This window comes from Megalobrama amblycephala, linkage group LG8 (genome assembly GCF_018812025.1).
Source record: "Megalobrama amblycephala isolate DHTTF-2021 linkage group LG8, ASM1881202v1, whole genome shotgun sequence".
Taxonomy (NCBI): Eukaryota; Metazoa; Chordata; class Actinopteri; order Cypriniformes; family Xenocyprididae; genus Megalobrama; species Megalobrama amblycephala.
In genome coordinates, this window is record NC_063051.1 from 695,579 (window position 1) to 713,813 (window position 18,235).

At 36.8% G+C, this 18,235-nt stretch overlaps 1 protein-coding gene across 5 annotated transcripts in view; it reads right to left on the bottom strand.

Annotated features, from left to right (window-relative positions):
- Positions 1–353: 353 nt before the first annotated feature.
- slc12a5a (solute carrier family 12 member 5a) overlaps positions 354–18,235 on the bottom strand; it is a 191,724-nt gene continuing 173,842 nt past the window's right edge. For 3 of the 5 annotated variants that reach the window (XM_048198606.1, XM_048198609.1, XM_048198610.1), the window contains 13 exons: positions 16,378–16,476; positions 16,172–16,291; positions 15,675–15,779; positions 14,267–14,435; positions 13,969–14,164; positions 11,551–11,720; positions 11,305–11,436; positions 9,608–9,715; positions 9,232–9,357; positions 7,893–8,110; positions 7,794–7,808; positions 7,564–7,697; positions 354–4,376 (listed from right to left, as the gene is read on the bottom strand). In XM_048198606.1, coding sequence (XP_048054563.1) covers positions 4,285–4,376; positions 7,564–7,697; positions 7,794–7,808; positions 7,893–8,110; positions 9,232–9,357; positions 9,608–9,715; positions 11,305–11,436; positions 11,551–11,720; positions 13,969–14,164; positions 14,267–14,435; positions 15,675–15,779; positions 16,172–16,291; positions 16,378–16,476 — 1,684 coding nt within the window. In that variant the 3' untranslated portion in view covers positions 354–4,284. The remainder of the gene's footprint in view (positions 4,377–7,563; positions 7,698–7,793; positions 7,809–7,892; positions 8,111–9,231; positions 9,358–9,607; positions 9,716–11,304; positions 11,437–11,550; positions 11,721–13,968; positions 14,165–14,266; positions 14,436–15,674; positions 15,780–16,171; positions 16,292–16,377; positions 16,477–18,235) is intronic. The other 2 variants (XM_048198608.1, XM_048198607.1) reach the window with 2 other exon arrangements.

An 18,235-nucleotide genomic window follows, 5' to 3' on the forward strand; every position in this document is an offset into this window, starting at 1 on the left:
TTTTGCTACACACAAGCCAGGTATTCATCGTGAGATGGTGAATAAAGGAAAAAAAGATACACTGTGAATGTGGTGTGTCCACTGTCAGTTTGAATAGAGCCAAGCCCAGCAGTGGAAGCGCTTCTTTATAGTCTTTAATCAATATTTATACGGTGATCACATCGATACAGTGTTCGTAGGTTTGGAACAGTGGAACGATGAAGGGGGTGAAAAGCGGGAGGGAAATGTCACCACATCAACTCAGTGATTCGTATTAGAAATATATCTTCTTCTTTTTTTTTTTTTTTACATCTACGTATACTCTTTTTGTAATTTTCAATAAATTACAAGAAATGCTAGAAATTCATGCCAAATAAACAGCAAACACACATGTTTTTTTATTTATTTTTACAGCATAATAAAATCAGTAGGTTCAGGTAGTATGTTACTGCAGCGATCTGCGATACACACTCTCGCCACTAGAGGCATCAGCGCTGAAATGGATCTGGCATGCTCATGATTCTGCCAACTCAATCGTCACTGTCACCATGGACGTAAATAATGTTAACTTTGTATAAAGTGCATTTCTATCTCAGCCACCATAGAACAGATGTGACGCACACTCTAGCATACGAAGCGCCGATGAACTACGTGGTTCACGACTATTCTACGAGAAGCAGACTCATGAGCGAACTAGCAACTAAAAATACGCCATACATACCATTTCCTGTCAAAATAAATATTGCACGTTACCGCTGAAAACAAAAAAGTTTGTAGACCATTTTTTTTTCGGCGTGTACTAAAAGCGTCCTAATAAACACAACAGGGAACGACGACCCTGTAGCTACAGTGTCTCAAGAGCGATTTTATATACAAAGCCAAAAACATCTTGCAAGTATCCTGCTAATTTAAGTGTACACATTGCCTGGATATACACAGAGTCACTGTTGAGTCGTGGCAACAATTTGAAAAAGCCGCCATGACATCAGGGTTGCCAGGTTTTCACAAAAAACCCCGCCCAATTTCTACTCAAAACTAGCCCAAAACTAGCCCAATCGCGTTTCTGGGGGGTAAAATCCGCATTTTGGTGGGTTCCCCTGGTAAAATTTGCATTCCAGTGGCTAAATATCGTTATTTGGGGTCGCTTCAACCCACGGACATGAAAAACAACCCGCAGCAACAGTGTTAAAGTAGCCCAATTGCACAAGAAAAAAAACGCAGACTTGGCAACACCGCTTGACATTTTTCCAGGAACTGCTGTTTTCACATTACGAAAATTAAAACACATTTTTCCGACAAACACCATGCAAACAGGAGAAAAACGAAGCATATCATAAGTGTTCGTCAAAAACATCTAAACTAATTGTCGAAACGTCATCAGAGGCTCAGTCTACGCAGGCAGTACTTCGTTAAAAACGTGGCGTTTCGATGCACATTTTGCGTTTTGTTCAGATTCAGTGAATGTTGTTTTCACTTGAAATTACCACTGTTCAACGAAATGAGGAATTATAAAAGAAACAAAACATGATAAAGCTGATTATATAAGGCTGAAGTCGTTTTCGATGCAAACGCCAGGACTGGTATGCAAACTCGGCGTCAACCCCTCCCCTCGTAAATATACCTTTAAATATTTATTCTTTTGCTCTATGTACACGAACAATCCATATATATTCATACACTAGCAGCATCATTCATATCTTATGAGAGGTTTTCCCATGTTTAAACATAAAAGAATCTGTAATATCTTTGTAAACTACTGTATATACTTTCTTTTAATTATATGTGTGTGTGTGTGTATATATATATATATATATATATATATATATATATATATATATATATATATATATATATATACATACATACATACATACACATCTGTTGGCATTTCTGTAAAAAAAGACTATAAAAGCCTATATCTCTACAAAAATAAATAATGCAATGAATTCATGATTTCCCAATTTCACATATATTATGCTCTTAAAAATACACTTTCTGATCTAAACTCTACTTTTCTCTGGTCAAAATGAAGACCGAGGATCATCTCTGATTAATTTTGCATCTCATTTTGTGATTTGGCAAATACATTACAGTCACACTGCATAGAGTTCAGATTTATGGTTGTTTTTTGAACCATCATGCTTTTACTAGTGTGATAACAGCTCAATCTAATGCTGCGTTCATGTCGCGTCAGAATTACTGTAATTGCCAAACGACAACGATTCTGAGCTGTTTATGGACTCAGAAATGATTTGCTACTATTGCAAAGCCCATAATGCTAAAATGGATCCATGTGTGGCTTTGTTGATAATGACAGCAATCTACTTCTTCAAAATCACATAAATTCACTTCTCGCAACAGCACAGTATCACAAAATGACATCTCAAAATGTTGAAGCCACTGCCATTTTGGATGTTTTATATGAATATGTTGGATCCTTCATATAATATAATTTGTTAAAGAAATTAGTCAGTAACTAATAAAGTGAATGCAGCATTAGTGTTTAAAGTGGCAATGTTATCAATATTTGTTTCTATTGACAACTTCACATTTTCATTCATATGGCACGAGTGAAATCAAAGTTTGGCAATACAATCAGATACGATAATACTCTATATATAGCTCTGTGACATTTCCGGTGTACCCCACCAAGTTCAATATAGATTTTATCTATGATATAGCTAATTTATACAGATTTGTCTGTAAATGCAACAAACATAGAGGTTTTCTTTATAGCGAAATGGGAAAAAACTAAAGAAATGGGCAACTTTAATTTGCTCAAGGATGCAATTCGCGCACACATGCACGCACACACACACACACACGCATTCATTTAATGAATCCACAGACTCATTAAATCATTTGTTACACAGTGGCTGTCAGTGCAGGTTGAGTGCTTGTTGGGGAGGGGAGGTTTGGTACCGTAGTACACTTCAAGCCGCCATAGTGAAGCCTGTAGTCGCACAAAACACCCTGACCCTGTAAAGGCCAATTCACACCGCACCAATAGACGCCGACAGACACTTCGTCTGGTTTTGTCGGATCCCTGTCAAAGTCTGTTGCCGTCTGTCAGAGCTTGTTTTCGCCGATTGAACATGCTGTAATCTGGTCTGTCGATACGTGTGAATTGGCCTTAAGACAATAGCATTTCTTCACCAAAATCTTCGGTTATTTCACAATAAAAATACAACAATGTTAAATAATGCCTTATACACTATTTACACTACTATTGGCTGAGTCATTTTTTCTTTGTCTGTCTTTTTTTTTTAGCTCATTCTTACACTAATTACAGTGTCGGTTACACTGATAGACTCTTGTTCGCTGCTTTGCTGTCAAACAGCAAGTCACACACCCTGCCAGCCTTGTTTTTGGCACATACTGTGACTGTATTTGGCAGGGGGATAGCTAGGAACGACCAAAAACATGGAGGAGGTCGATGAGACAAAACAAACACAGAACAACAGGTCTTTGTGCAGAGGATCCTGCTTAAAGTCAACATGAAATGGCATTCGCAAACCATTTTACTTCTGTAATAAGCGCAACTTGGGAAGATATCCAAAAAAATGGGCTAGAGATTTGATTGAGGGTTGAAAAATAAGATGGATTTTGGATTAGAGTTGTTTCAGGATTTTTAGAGGAATTTTTATATTTTGATTACAAAGACAAACATTTTGTTTCTTTTGAGAAAAAACATGCACCGATGAATCGTTTACAAAAGTAAATATGTCCAAGTTTGATTTCATGTTGACTTTAAACTTCACATTTCACAGTTCACATTAGTTTTTTTTTTTTTTCTTGAATAAACTCATTATTAATCTTTTCACATTTAACGAAGCTGCAGACCAAAAGGATTGAGTTCAAACCATTAAAAAATCTTTTCCCAAGGTTATCAGGAGATCGTTCTCTATCAGAGCAGAAATATTTCACAGCATCTCTGGCGTAGTTATGAATGTTGAATCCTTCTTCACTGACATTGCATCCTCTTCTTTAAAACAAATAAATCAAAACGAATTAAGCCCAACCCACCCGCTTCTCCTGATTGGGTGAGAGCAGTGATTGACAGATGATGCAGGAAAGCTACAGCAGAGGGGGCATTGAACAAATACCCACTGACATCAACAGTGCACTTCATTGAACAGTAAAGTGTTAACGAGAGTAGCGCCAAGAAGAGCGATGTTTGGCCGGTGAGAGCTTGGCAGACCAGTAGAACAAATGAAGCTGGTTGACTGAAGGAAATTCTGGGATATTGCTTGGGTGACACTGGGGAAGGGGGGCAAATGGGATGGAGTGACGTTGACGAGTTTCTTAAGAGTAGATGGTGATGACCTCGCGACCTCCACCACGCACAAGGAGGACCCGGTTGAGACCTTCGGTTAAAACCTCCATGAATTCCATGTCTGATTGATGGAGAGTCAAGGAAATGAGAGAAGCTGTAAGAGATACATACAGATGCAGACACTACTTTTACAGTGTGTAAATATGGTGTACAGTATGTAAATTATATGTGTAGCTGCTCCAGTTCCCGTTCTAAGTGGGACTCAAACCCGGTCCTGTCCGAATGAGAGGAGGCACTCTAACAAGGAGGCTAAAGACCACAGTCTCTAGCACCAGTCGCTAGAGTGCCTCTTGAGATCAGGGGAGTGAGGTTTACACGCACAGCTCTTACCGGCCTATGTGTATTAAACTCACCCCCCTAAACCGCACTCGCATCCGGGTCACGGCATCAATGTAACCCCTCCTGTTCGAACCACCCGCTCTAAGCGGGACTTGAATCCATATCACAGCACCAATGTAGGCCCTCCTATTTGAACCGATCGCTCTAAGCGGGATTCAAACTCGGGCCTGTCTGCATGGGAGTTGGGTGCTCTAATAAGGAGGCTAAAGACTGCAGTGTCTAGCACCAGTCGCTAGAATGCCTCGTGAGATCAGGGGAGTAAGGTTTACACACACAGTTACATCCGTTACACTCACCCCCCTAAACCTCACTCCCATCTCGGTCAAGGCACCAATGTAACCCCTCCTGTTCAAACCATCCCCTCTAATCAGGACTCGAATCCGGGTCACGGCACCAATGTAACCCCTCCTGTTCGAACCGTCCCCTCTAAGCAGGACTCGAATCTGGGCCTGTCTGCACAGGAGGCGGGCGCTCTAACAAGGAGGTTAACCTACGTCCGTTACACTCACCCTCCTAATCCACATCCTATTCGGGTCATGGCACCAATGTAACCCCTCCTGTTCAAACCACCAGCTCTAAGCGGGACTCGAAACTGGCTTATGGCATCAATGTAGCCCCTCCTGTTTGAACCGCCCACTCTAAGTGGGTCTCGAACCTAGGCCCATCTGCACAGGAGGCAGGCGGTCTAACAAAAAGGCTAAAGACTGCAGTCTCTTGTGTCAGTCGCTAGATCACCTCTTGAGATCAGGGGAGTGAGGTTTACATGCATACTCTTACCAGCCAATGTCTGTTAAACTCACCCCCCTTTAACCTCACTCCCATCTGGGTCATGGCACCAATGTAACCCCTCCTGTTCAAACCACCCCCTCTAAGCAGGACTCGAATCCGGGCCCGTCTGCACAGGAGGCGGGCATTCTAACAAGGAGGTTAAAGACCGCAGTCTCTAGCATCAGTCGCTAGAGCGCCTCTTGAGATTAGGGGAGTGAGGTTTACACGCACAGCTCTTACTGGCCTATGTCCGTTACACTCACCCCCCTAATCCACATCCTATCTGGCTTATGGCACCAATGTAGCCCCTCCTGTTTGAACCGCCCACTCTAAGTGGGACTCGAACCTGGGCCCATCCGCACAGGAGGCGGGCGCTCTAACAAAGAGGCTAAAGACTGCAGTCTCTTGTGTCAGTCGCTAGAGCACCTCTTGAGATCAGGGGAGTGAGGTTTACATGCATACTCTTACCAGCCAATGTCTGTTAAACTCACCCCCCTAAACCTCACTCCCATCTGGGTCACAGCACCAATGTAACCCCTCCTGTTCAAACCACCCCCTCTAAGCAGGACTCGAATCCGGGCCCGTCTGCACAGGAGGCGGGCACTCTAACAAGGAGGCTAAAGACCGCAGTCTCTAGCATCAGTCGCTACAGGGCCTCTTGAGATTAGGGGAGTGAGGTTTACGCGCACAGCTCTTTCCGGCCTACGTCCGTTACACTCACCCCCCTAATCCACATCCTATCCGGGTCATGGCACCAATGTAACCCCTCCTGTTCAAACCACCAGCTCTAAGCGGGACTCCAGTCCGGCTTATGGCACCAATGTAGCCCCTCCTGTTTGAACCGCCCACTCTAAGTGGGACTCGAACCTGGGCCCATCCGCACAGGAGGCGGGCGCTCTAACAAAGAGGCTAAAGACTGCAGTCTCTTGTGTCAGTCGCTAGAGCACCTCTTGAGATCAGGGGAGTGAGGTTTACATGCATACTCTTACCAGCCAATGTCTGTTAAACTCACCCCCCTAAACCTCACTCCCATCAGGGTCACAGCACCAATGTAACCCCTCCTGTTCAAACCACCCTCTCTAAGCAGGACTCGAATCCGGGCCCGTCTGCACAGGAGGCGGGCATTCTAACAAGGAGGTTAAAGACCGCAGTCTCTAGCATCAGTCGCTAGAACGCCTCTTGAGATTAGGGGAGTGAGGTTTACACGCACAGCTCTTACCGGCCTACGTCCGTTACACTCACCCCCCCTAAACCTCACTCCCATCTGGGTCATGGCACCAATGTAACCCCTCCTGTTCAAACCACCAGCTCTAAGCGGGACTCCAATCCGGCTTATGGCACCAATGTAGCCCCTCCTGTTTGAACCACCCACTCTAAGTGGGACTCGAACCTGGGCCCATCTGCACAGGAGGCAGGCGCTCTAACAAGCAGGCAAAAGACTGCAGTCTCTAGTGTCAGTCGCTAGAGCACCTCTTGAGATCAGGGGAGTGAGGTTTACATGCACAGCTCTTACCAGCCTATGTCTGTTAAACTCACCCCCCCTAAACCTCACTCCCATCTGGGTCATGGCACCAATGTAACCCCTCCTGTTCAAACCACCTGCTCTAAGTGGGACTTGATCCCGGGTCACGGCACCAATGTAGCCCTCCTGTTCAAACCGTCAACTCTAAGTGGGACTCGTACCTGGGCCTGTCTAACAAGGAGGCTAAAGACCGTAGTCTCTAGCGTCAGTTGCTAGAGCACCTCTTGAGATCAGGGGAGTGAGGTTTACACATACAGCTCTTACCAGCCTACGTCCGTTACACTCAGCCCTCTAAACCTCACTGCTATCCAGGTCACGGCACCAATGTAACCCCTCCTGTTTGAACCCTGCTCTAAGCAGGACTCGAATCTGGGTCATGGCACCAATGTAACCCCTCCTGTTCGAACCGTCCCCTCTAAGCAGGACTCGAATCTAACAAGGAGGTTAAAGACCGCAGTCTCTAGCATCAGTCGCTACAGGGCCTCTTGAGATTAGGGGTCCACCGAACCCTGGTCCACTGACATGGGAGTCATGTGCTCTAACAAGGAGGCTAAAGGGGAGTGATGAAAACAATGAGACAATGTTGCACAAAAAATGAGCATAGCATTGATCAAGATACAGTTCTCGTCGCCGCTTCTGTTTTTTGGTGGTCCGGGCATGTTGAGCAGGACTAGTTTGGCCTCCTGGGATTTCTTAATGATGACTTCATTGAGTCTGAGTGCGGTGTGCATGCGCCTCACGTTGGACTGGTTTCTAAAAACAAAAACATTGACGATAAGCTCACAAACATTCATCAACATCAGCGAGTGTTAATATATGTATCGCAGTAAGAGGTGTATCTATACTCACAGATTTTCCCACTCTCTGTGGCATGACAAAGAAAGAAAAAAAGAGTGTAAAAGTGTGCAATGCAAAACCGAGTCCTCATTTAAACCTAAATGCACTTACGGTTTCATGTTGAAGAAGTCTTTGATGGCCTCTGGTGTGGTGGCTCCTATAGGTTTGGCCTGCTCTCCATCACACTTGGCTTCAGTCCATGTCATCTGAACGGCCGTGCCGGGCGTCTCGGCCTCTGCGGTGGGGGACTGGGGCGTTGCCGGGGTGGGCGGGTTGGTACTCTTGTCATGAATGAGCTGTTCCTGTTGGGATGGGGACACAGGGACAGACTGAGAGGGCAGGACCGGCACATACGTACATATGGAGAATGTCAGGGCAAAAGAGAGGGAAAAGATACAACTGTTAATGTGCAGAGATTAAAATATTTTAAATAAATAAAAAAATTATTAAATTATGAATAAAACAATATTAATTAAATCAAAACAAAATAAATAAATAATAAAATCAAATAATTACAATAAAAATTACAATACAAATTAGACTTATGATTACAATGACAATGAAAATGACTGCTTTATAATTAATGATAATAAATAATTAAAAAAATGAAATTATTAAATAATAAAATTAAATAATTACAATAAAAATTACAATAAAAATTTAATTATTATGATGACAATGAAAATGAAAATGACTATGCTTTATAATTATTGATATTAATAAATTATTGTTAAATTAAATAATAAATAGTAAAAATTAAAATTAAATAATTACAATAAAAATTACAATAAAAATTAGATTATAATTACAATGAAAATGACAATTATTGACAGTAATAAATAAATTATTATTAAATAAAATATTAAATAGCAAAAAATGAATTAAATAATAAGATAATTTAAAAAAAGTAATTGATTTATTGACTGATTAATTTTAATATTTAAACTGAAATTAAATTAAGACAAAATTAAAAATAAAATTGCAATAATTAAATAATTACCATGTATTTATTTTCATTAAAATGATAAGTTTAAAGTAAATATTTATTTATTTGCTATTGCTAATTGTTTCATTATAATTTTAATAATTATTTAATGATCTTTTTTAAAATAAAATAAAACGAAATAATTAAAAATAATGAATTACATCATATTAAATACTTAAAATGGCATTTCTTTTAAATAAAATGTAATATATCATATAATATATACTAAAATATATAAAATAACTTTTGAGAAACAGAGAGAGAGAGAGAGAGAGAGAGATGGATTCTGTCTTGTCCATTACTCTGGACCGCAGAGATATCAGACAAATCTGTCAAGTTGAGATCACAGCATGTTGAGAACACAAGCTATTGCCATGTAAGATGAAAACTGTAAAGTCATTCATGATATCTGAAGATGCGATTACAAGCACAGAATGAAATGAGCATTGACTCCTCATGCTGTACCTCCTCTTCTGGTTTCTCCTCTTTGCTGCTGGCCGCAGGTTCCTCAGTCACACTCAGCTGGGTTGTGACCGTGGCCGGGTTCTTGCGACGGATCGAACCACGAGAGCTGTCAGTGATGCTCTGGATCTGAAGGGAGAGGAAAGATGGAGAATATTCATGAGACGAAGCCCCGCCCACCAGCAGCGATGTCATGCATAACCGGGTTTAAAGTGCAGTATTAACAACTGCATTTGTATACTGTGATGTTATATTATTAGGTTAATGAGATATATTCCTGTCATCTGTAAAAAATACTGACGTATAGTTTGCATTGGAAATGTAACATGCAAGTTGTGTCGGGTAATCAGGAGTGAATGTTTTGAGGATGGACGTCTACCTCGCGTTCACGCTCAGTCTTGGTGAGGTTGATCTGCTTCAGGATCTGAGATCGCTGCTCCATCACCAGGGTCTTCTCATACGTGTACGCTGAGATATCACTGTCATGCTGAAGACAGAGGAGAGAGATGCATATAGATGCAATAGCCTTCAAGAGTTACTCATAAAACTGTACAGAAGGGAAATATAGTCCACAGTTCATAAAGGAATAGCCGACCCAGATATAAATATTTTGTCATCATCTGCTCCAACTTATTGGCCAATTTTTAAAAAATATTTTCCTTATCATATAAAAACACACTAAGCGTTGTCCGTTGTTGTCAAGTGCTTGAAATAAATTTAATTTGAATATTTATGGCAAATTTTACAAAATGTTATACTATAACAGATAAAAATTATGGATTTACTACAGCATAATTGTTTGCCGAACATTTTAAATATACATTTAAATATTAAATATATAGTCTTGGTTAATATCTGATTCAATCTGCTCACCTTCATGTCGGACGAACCCTGTAAGATAAACTTTTCAACTTAAAAGTCGGACTGTTCGTCTCACAAAGCTTATGCACACTTGAAATACACGACACAAGTAGTAGAAACATGAGCAAGTACATGCATATCTTGAATAAATTATTTTAAGAATATATTATTTTTACTGATTTGAGACTTTTGTTTCATAACGTGAAGCTGATTTTGCTCTAATGTCAGACATATTATTCATTTGTTATGCATAATAGTTCCATAAACAAAGAACAGATAAAATCACATATTTAATCATATTTAATAAAATATATTTAATTATATACTGTATAGCAAAATATAATCTAAATGTATTTCATTTAATGATTTTTATTTATATTTAATTAATTAATATTTATTCTACAGAGAACTATGCAAAATAATTTTCCACCATTGATTAAGAGTAAACCGAAAAGTTCTTGAATGGTGATCCAAACTTTGAAAACATTAATTGTGCGCAATAAGACCAAGATATATTTATTAAGAAAGTAAAAAGTGTCAATAGCTATGTTTCCATCCAAAGTTACGAATTTAAAGGGATAACTCACACAAAAATGTGACCCTGGACCACAAAACCATTCATAAGTCGCACAGGTATATTTATAGCAATAGCCAACAATACATTTTATGGGTCAAAATTATCAATTTTTTATGCCAAAAATCATTAGGATATTAAGTACAGATCATGTTCCATGAAGATATTTTGTAAATTTCCTACCATAATTATATCAAAAATGTATTTTTGTGAGTGGATATGCATTTGGACAACTTTAAAGGTGATTTTCTCAATATTTAGATTTTTTTTTTGCACCGCAAAAATGCTTTATGAAGCGTTGGAGATTAATATTTTGTAAATAAAGTGGTACATTTGTTTTTGTTTTTGCTCAAACAAAGCACTTGCATCGCTTCATAAAACAGAGGTTAAACCACTGGAGTCACATGGATTACTTTTATGATGTCTTCACTGTCTTTTTGGGTCTTGAAAGTGGTAATTGCGTAGAAAGACTATCAATGGAGGGACAGAAAGCTCTCAGATTTCATTCAAAAAGATCTTCATTTGTGTTCTGAAGATGAACTAAAGTCTTACGACAAACCAACATTTATACTACATTGTTTATGCACATCTTGGCATTTCCAGTGTGTTTTTATGCGATATCGCAGAATGCTATTGATTACCATCTCCACCACTTCCACTGCGGCGTCTATGCGCAGGTGATACAGGAAGGTCGTCAGGTCCTTCTTCATCTGGATGCTGTTGTCGTCCATCTGGGCCACAGTGAAGATGCGCATCTTGCATTTCCTCCAAACCTACAGAACATCATCCACAGACGTCAACAACGGCCGCCATGTGAGCTGCAAACTGCCGCCGTATGATATGACTTAACTATGCATCATTCGGATAGAAGTTAAATGAGGATGTACCTTGTGCTGGCGGAGGAGGAACGGGAGCAGCATCAGCATGCCTCCATCATGTACGATCCACCAGACGTCAATGTGACCCTCTGTGAAGCGTTCTCCGTTCGATGGGAAGGCCGAGATGTTCTTGGGCACCAGCAGGGCTTTACTGGCAGCGGTGGTTTCTCTTACCAGCTCTGTAATGAAGACACTTCACTTAAAAATTTATTATTTACATGCAAGCATATATTATTTTTACTGATTTGAGACTTTTGTTTTTATGCATTTCATAATTTGAAGCTGTTTTTGCTCTGATGTCAGACTTAATTTGTTTATGCATAATCTGAGCGTTCGGTTTATTTTTGTGAAGTTCCAAATACAAACAGAAAATGAAGCACATATTTTAAAATATGTAGTAAAACATATTTAATTTTATTTAATTCAATGGATTTATATTTAATTCTACAGAGAACTATGCAGACAAACAAACAAAATCTTTAATGGTGATCAAAACTTAAAAAAGATTAAGTACAATAAGACTAAGAGATATTTATTAAAAAAGTAAAAAAAGTATTTTTTTTATTGACTTACCCTTACTATTATAACTAAGATTAACCAATATAATTTAGCATAAATATATGTACATTTAAATCTATTTAAAATATATTTTTTATAAATAAAACTTTATAATTTAATAAAAAATTATATTAATACATATGTATATTAACATATAATTCTACAAATAACTGAATAATATAATTAAAATAATAACTGTCCTTACAAATAAAATTTAACAAACATGTATATTTAAATACATTTAAAATATACATATATAAATATTTTTATATTTATAAATATATGTATATTGTAAAAATAATTAATTATATAATTAAAATAATAATTACTGTACTTAAAAATAAAATGTAACAAACATGTATATTTAAATATATTTAAAACATACGTATATAAATATTTTTATATTTATAAATATATGTAAATTGTAAGAATAATTAATTATATGATTAAAATAATAATTACTGTACTTAAAAATAAAATTTAACAAACATGTATATTTAAATACATTTAAAACATACTTATATAAATATAGACAAATATAAATATTTGTATAAATATATGTTTATTGTAAGAATAACTGAATTATGTAACTAAAATAATAACTATTTAAAAAAGTAAAATATGTAAATATAATACAATGTAAATTATATAACAATAAACATATGTAAATACAATACATTTTTTGTTTTTATTTAATTCACTGGATTATCAACCAAAAAAAAAAGCATAATCCCATGTACTAAAAGCAGCTATATCATCAAATATATCATTACTGTGGTATGCATTATACTGTGATTTAAGATTTTGTTCAATCCTAATCGACTGTATTCACATAGAATCAACACCTGAAAAGGATCAGCTGATAAACACTTGTATTCAGCAACTATTTCTGTAAGTATTCATTCCAAATCAGACATAATTAAACCGTCACTCATTTCCTTTTTTTAAAGGTACAAGTGAACATCTGTGGTGTCAGACGTGAAGCTGCACCTGCTCTGTCTGGTCTCACAGTTTAGCTGCAATAACACTGAACAGACTCACACTTACACATATGATGTAATGAATTTAACACAGCTGCCACAGCGCAAACCAACGAGTTAAAGCCTTATACACTGATTCAAGAGGCGTAAATTCAATCGCACAAAGCCAGAGGACAATTATACCGCTCAGTTATGTTTTATCTATCAACCTTGTTTCATATGTGTTTCCTTAAATACATTAGGAATACACACAAATGAGTCAACAGCTGCTTTACAGTAATGATTTGATAAGAAATAGATAAGAGTTCATATTCAGATCATTCAGATTCATGTGAGATTACTGGAGTCTTTTTATAAGGAGAAACATCTCCAAAATCGCCATTTACTCTCCTTTTAATTGCATTGATATTTAAGAGAAACAATTGAGCAATAAAAGAGATCTCATTTGTGATTCTTCTTTGTAATAGGAAGAAATCACAATTAATCACACCTGACATTAAAGTTTTTATATATATATTATATTATATCATAATAATTTCACATTTAATCTCCAAATTAAAGCAGAAACAACAAAGACAGTATTTTATCAAACACTTCACAATCTTCACTGCATAATTTAGATTAAAATACAGATTAATTTTTATTAAAGCTACAAAAGTTATTCAGTTAAACGCAGTGAGTGATGTTCTTTTGTTCTTTGATTAACATTAATGGCAGACTGCAGCAGGTTAATTAGGCTGCTGTCACTTTAAGATCTGATATGACGCAGATCTGACACTCTTTATGGTCATTTAAGAGGACACTCGACAAAGAAGGTACTTTGGGATACTTTTTGTGTGTTTTTGCCCGAGAATTCAATGCGGCTCGAAATGGTGCTTCTGTCCCTTACCGATGAAGTTTCTCCAGCTCTGATGATCCTCGGCCTGTTTCCAGTTGCGTGGCCAGCTGGCCAGAACGGTGTTGTGTTGAAGACCACCTAACCCTCCGGCCTGGACCAAGTGTGATGTGGCGTCCCTCATGTTGGAGGAGATGACAACCTGACAGAAACCCTTCACCTTCTCCGTCTCCATCAGCTTCCTCAGAGACTGTGAGATTGCAAAAAGAACATTAACCCTGATTCGAACATGCCTATGGTGTTCAAAAATGCTGTCTTACTAAGTGTGTCTGTGTGTTTCTATGTGTGTCACCTGTTCGGCCTGCTGCCCCTGAGGAAGGTTCTCCAGGTAAGTTCCCTCCAGCGCTGCGCCCACGATGGTCAGACCCTTCCCAGCCTTCAGCTGACTGGTCAGAGACAGCAGACGCGGCTGCTCCACATTCAGTTCAGAGTCCATGCTGACCAGGACTAATATCTGAGGTCTGTGGAGAATGAAAGCAGAATTTACAACATGTTTCTCACACTCCATCAAGAATAAATGGAAAATTCTTGAACGATGGTCAACTGTGCGCAATAACACCAATAAAATAATTAAAATAACAACTTTACTTAACATTTTGCATAAAAAGATATAACTATACATCTATTAGTCTAAATATATGAATTATAATATTATTTAAATATATATATATATATTATAATTAATAATAATTAATTAATAAGGAAGTCAGTATTTGTTTGTTTGTGTTTAGTGGATCATTTTGATAGTTAATGCAATGTTATTTTTCAGAAAAATTAAACTTAATTTTTTTGTTAATGTTATTTGAAATAAAGCTGAAATATTGTTATTAACATTTTAGTATTTTTTATACTTCTATTATAGTATTTATTAACATTTTGTGTGAGCCTTTACACTTTTAGTTTTCATTTTAATTTTAGGTTTAGTCATTTTTAAGTACCTTTTTTCGTTTTAAGTCACTTTTTTATTATTATTATTTTTTAAATTCTATTTACCTTTAATTTGTTTTTATTCCAGTTTTAGTCCTTTTAGTTCAAGTTCAACATAGTTTATTTGACGATTATACATTATAATTTATAATAAAATTATATATATATATATATATATATATATATATATTTTTTTTATATTAATATTTATATTTATTTATATTAATAGTTTATGTTAATAAAAAAAAAAAAAAATATATATATATATATATATTATAATATAATATATATATATATATATATATATATATATATATTACGGAAGAGGATTAGGGCCAAGCAATAATAAAAAAAAATAAAACCATCTCGAGAAGTTGTTAAATTTCGAGAAAAAACTCGTTAAATTTCGAGAAAAAAGTCGAAATAAAATGTTGAGAATAAAGTCATCAAATTACGAGAACAAATTCGTTAAATTACGAATTTGTTCTCATAATTTAACGACTTTTTTCTCGAAATTTAACGAGTTTTTTCTCGAAATTTAACAACTTCTCGAGATGGTTTTATTTTTTTATTATTGCTTGGCCCTAATCCTCTTCCGTAAAATATACACACACACACAAAATATATTAATCTAAATATGAATATATATATATATGTATATAAACATTAAAATATAAACATTAAAATATAAATGAAAAGATATGCCTAAATATATACATAAGAATAAATATAGGTAAAAATACATCTATTTATATGAAATATTTATGGCTCACCTCCAGTTCTTGGTGTGTGGTGGTCCCTCTTCCAACCTCATCAGGGCGAAGCGGGCCGCACTGAGCGACAGACCTCTTATTCCATCACCCCATTCCTTTTCCGCCCTGTGAACGTGCATTTTGATTCATTACTTAACTGCAGAAAGTTCAAATAGTATGCATACTACTATTTTAAATGTAGATCGTTCTGTTTTTAAGTATATTGTGCAGTATTCCAGCACAGCCTCAGACTCCATAATCCTGCCGTCAATTTGCCCCTCCTCTTTAATTTCCGGCGACAGACTCGGGTCACTGTTCGGCTTGACTCTAGAAGTGTTTCCAAAAGAAAAGCACTAAACTAATCAAATCCCGGAGGAGATTTCAGCTGTTCTTGGCCGGGCGGATTATGAGGGATCTAAAAATCCTGACAGGTCAAACGCCTAAAACTCAATTCTAATCCATCTTCTTCGTTTTCCGCCCCGCCGGCCTCCCCCGACTCCGGGTCACAATCCACTTACCCTCGGAACTCGATATACTTGTAGATACAGCCGGCGATCACCATGGCAACGATGGCATAGTACCAGGAACAGATGAACATGAGCGAGAGACAAAGACTCATGCCAAGGAAGGATAGAGTCCTGTCGGAGAAGAGGAAGGCAAATGTTAGTGTACAAACACAAGCAAAGCCACGGTAAACGGCGAGACGTGCGCGTCTGAAGCTCACCAGTGGTAGAACTTGAATCGTGGTCTCCAGTTGGGCGTTCTGAGTAGAGTTTGAACGGCACAGGCCAAATTCACAAACATGTAGCACATGAGGAAAAACCTGCAGCAGCACGAGAAAAACAACCATGATCATGTCAATAAACACTAACAGATGAAGTACAGTGATCTCAAAAAGTGCTTGGACCTTTAAACCACACTTAAAATGTCTGAACGTGATTGTTTTAGACATAATATTGAAGACATAATATAATTTTAGACATAATACTGAATATATATATATATATATAGAAAGTCAGTATTTGTTGGTGTTTAGAGCATCATATTGATAGTTAACGTAGTGTTATTACTAAACCTTAAACTATTAAAGATCATTTTTGTTAAAGTTATTTGAAATAAAGCTGAAATATTGTTATTTTATTATTATTTCTTATGCTACTTGTCTTTTTTCCCCAGTGCAATTGTCTAAAGATTCTTAAATCAAGATGCATTTACTGGAGATACAAAATGACATAAAATATCATTAATTACACAAAAAATAAGTCTTGATTTCTGTGAAAATTATCAAAATGAAGCAAGTTTATGATTAAAACAATAACAAATATCTGCCAGTGGGCTCAGAAAAATAAACTTAATATAAAGGAAAGTTTTCATAACTCATTGACAGATATTTGTTTTTGTTTTAAGCATACACTCAAATAATTTTGTTCAATTTTCAAAACTTCTTTTTAAATTTGCATCTCAAGTAAGTGTATCTTGATTTAAAGACATTTAACGCTGTGACTTTGTGAATTTAAGACTTTCTGCTCTGATTTAAGACCTTTTCAAGGCCTTCATTTGTGTAAGGGTGAATATTAAGGCTATTCAAGACCTTTTTAAAGCCTGCAGAAACCCTGCTTTTATATTTTTTGTAAAATAACTAATTCTGTTAAGTGACTTTTTGTTATTATTTAAAATAAAAATTCTATTTAGCTTTAATTTATTTTTATTTTCTAGTTTGAAGGGCTGTTCAAACACGACACCGACACGACAAACTTTTTATGCGTTTTGGCTGTTCATTTACACGACAACAGCGTTTTGGTGGCCTGAAAACGCAAACTTTTGAAAATAGGTTTCAAAGTGCAATTTTTTGAAAATGATACCGTTATCATCTCCGTATAAACTGCAAAAACGTGAATCTGTCAAAACGATGATGGCATGCACATGCGTATTACGTGTTTAATCTATCCATCTTATTTTTCAACCTGTTTTCTGTGAATGTGCGAGACTTTCGATTTATTAGGCGCTATAGGGAAATAACGAGAAGAATATCAAAGTGCAGTAAACTAAAAATAGGGTGGATAGTCGCGCGTTTGGCACGAGTGATCTGTAAAAGAATGCATATTTGCATGTCACGTTGTCTTTCTTTACAAAAGTGACATCGCCAACTACTTGTCTGGAATGCATAAGCGTTTTTAGTCATTTTCGTGGATCCGTGTAAACAGGGATAGTTTTGATAACGTTGTCATCTGTATAAAAAAAACATTTTTTTTTTCCATTTTTAGTACATCGTTGTTGTGTAAATGTACCCTTAGTCATTTTAGTTCTTCAACTTCAACATAGTTTATTTCAGTTATTTGCTGAGGCAACATCTCCCAGGCAACATCTGGGTTTTCATCTAATTTTATTTTATTTCATCTTTGTTTCAATTGCTGAAAACAATTTTACTTTTAGTTACCAATAACAAAACTGGTGGATGCTATTTGCTTTTAAATTTTATTATCTAATGCATTGATATTCAGACTTTTTTCTTTAATGTGACTCAAGTGTGCAAACATTTTCTGGGTCCGCAGTATATTTTAGTGCATGTTTGTTTGTGAGCG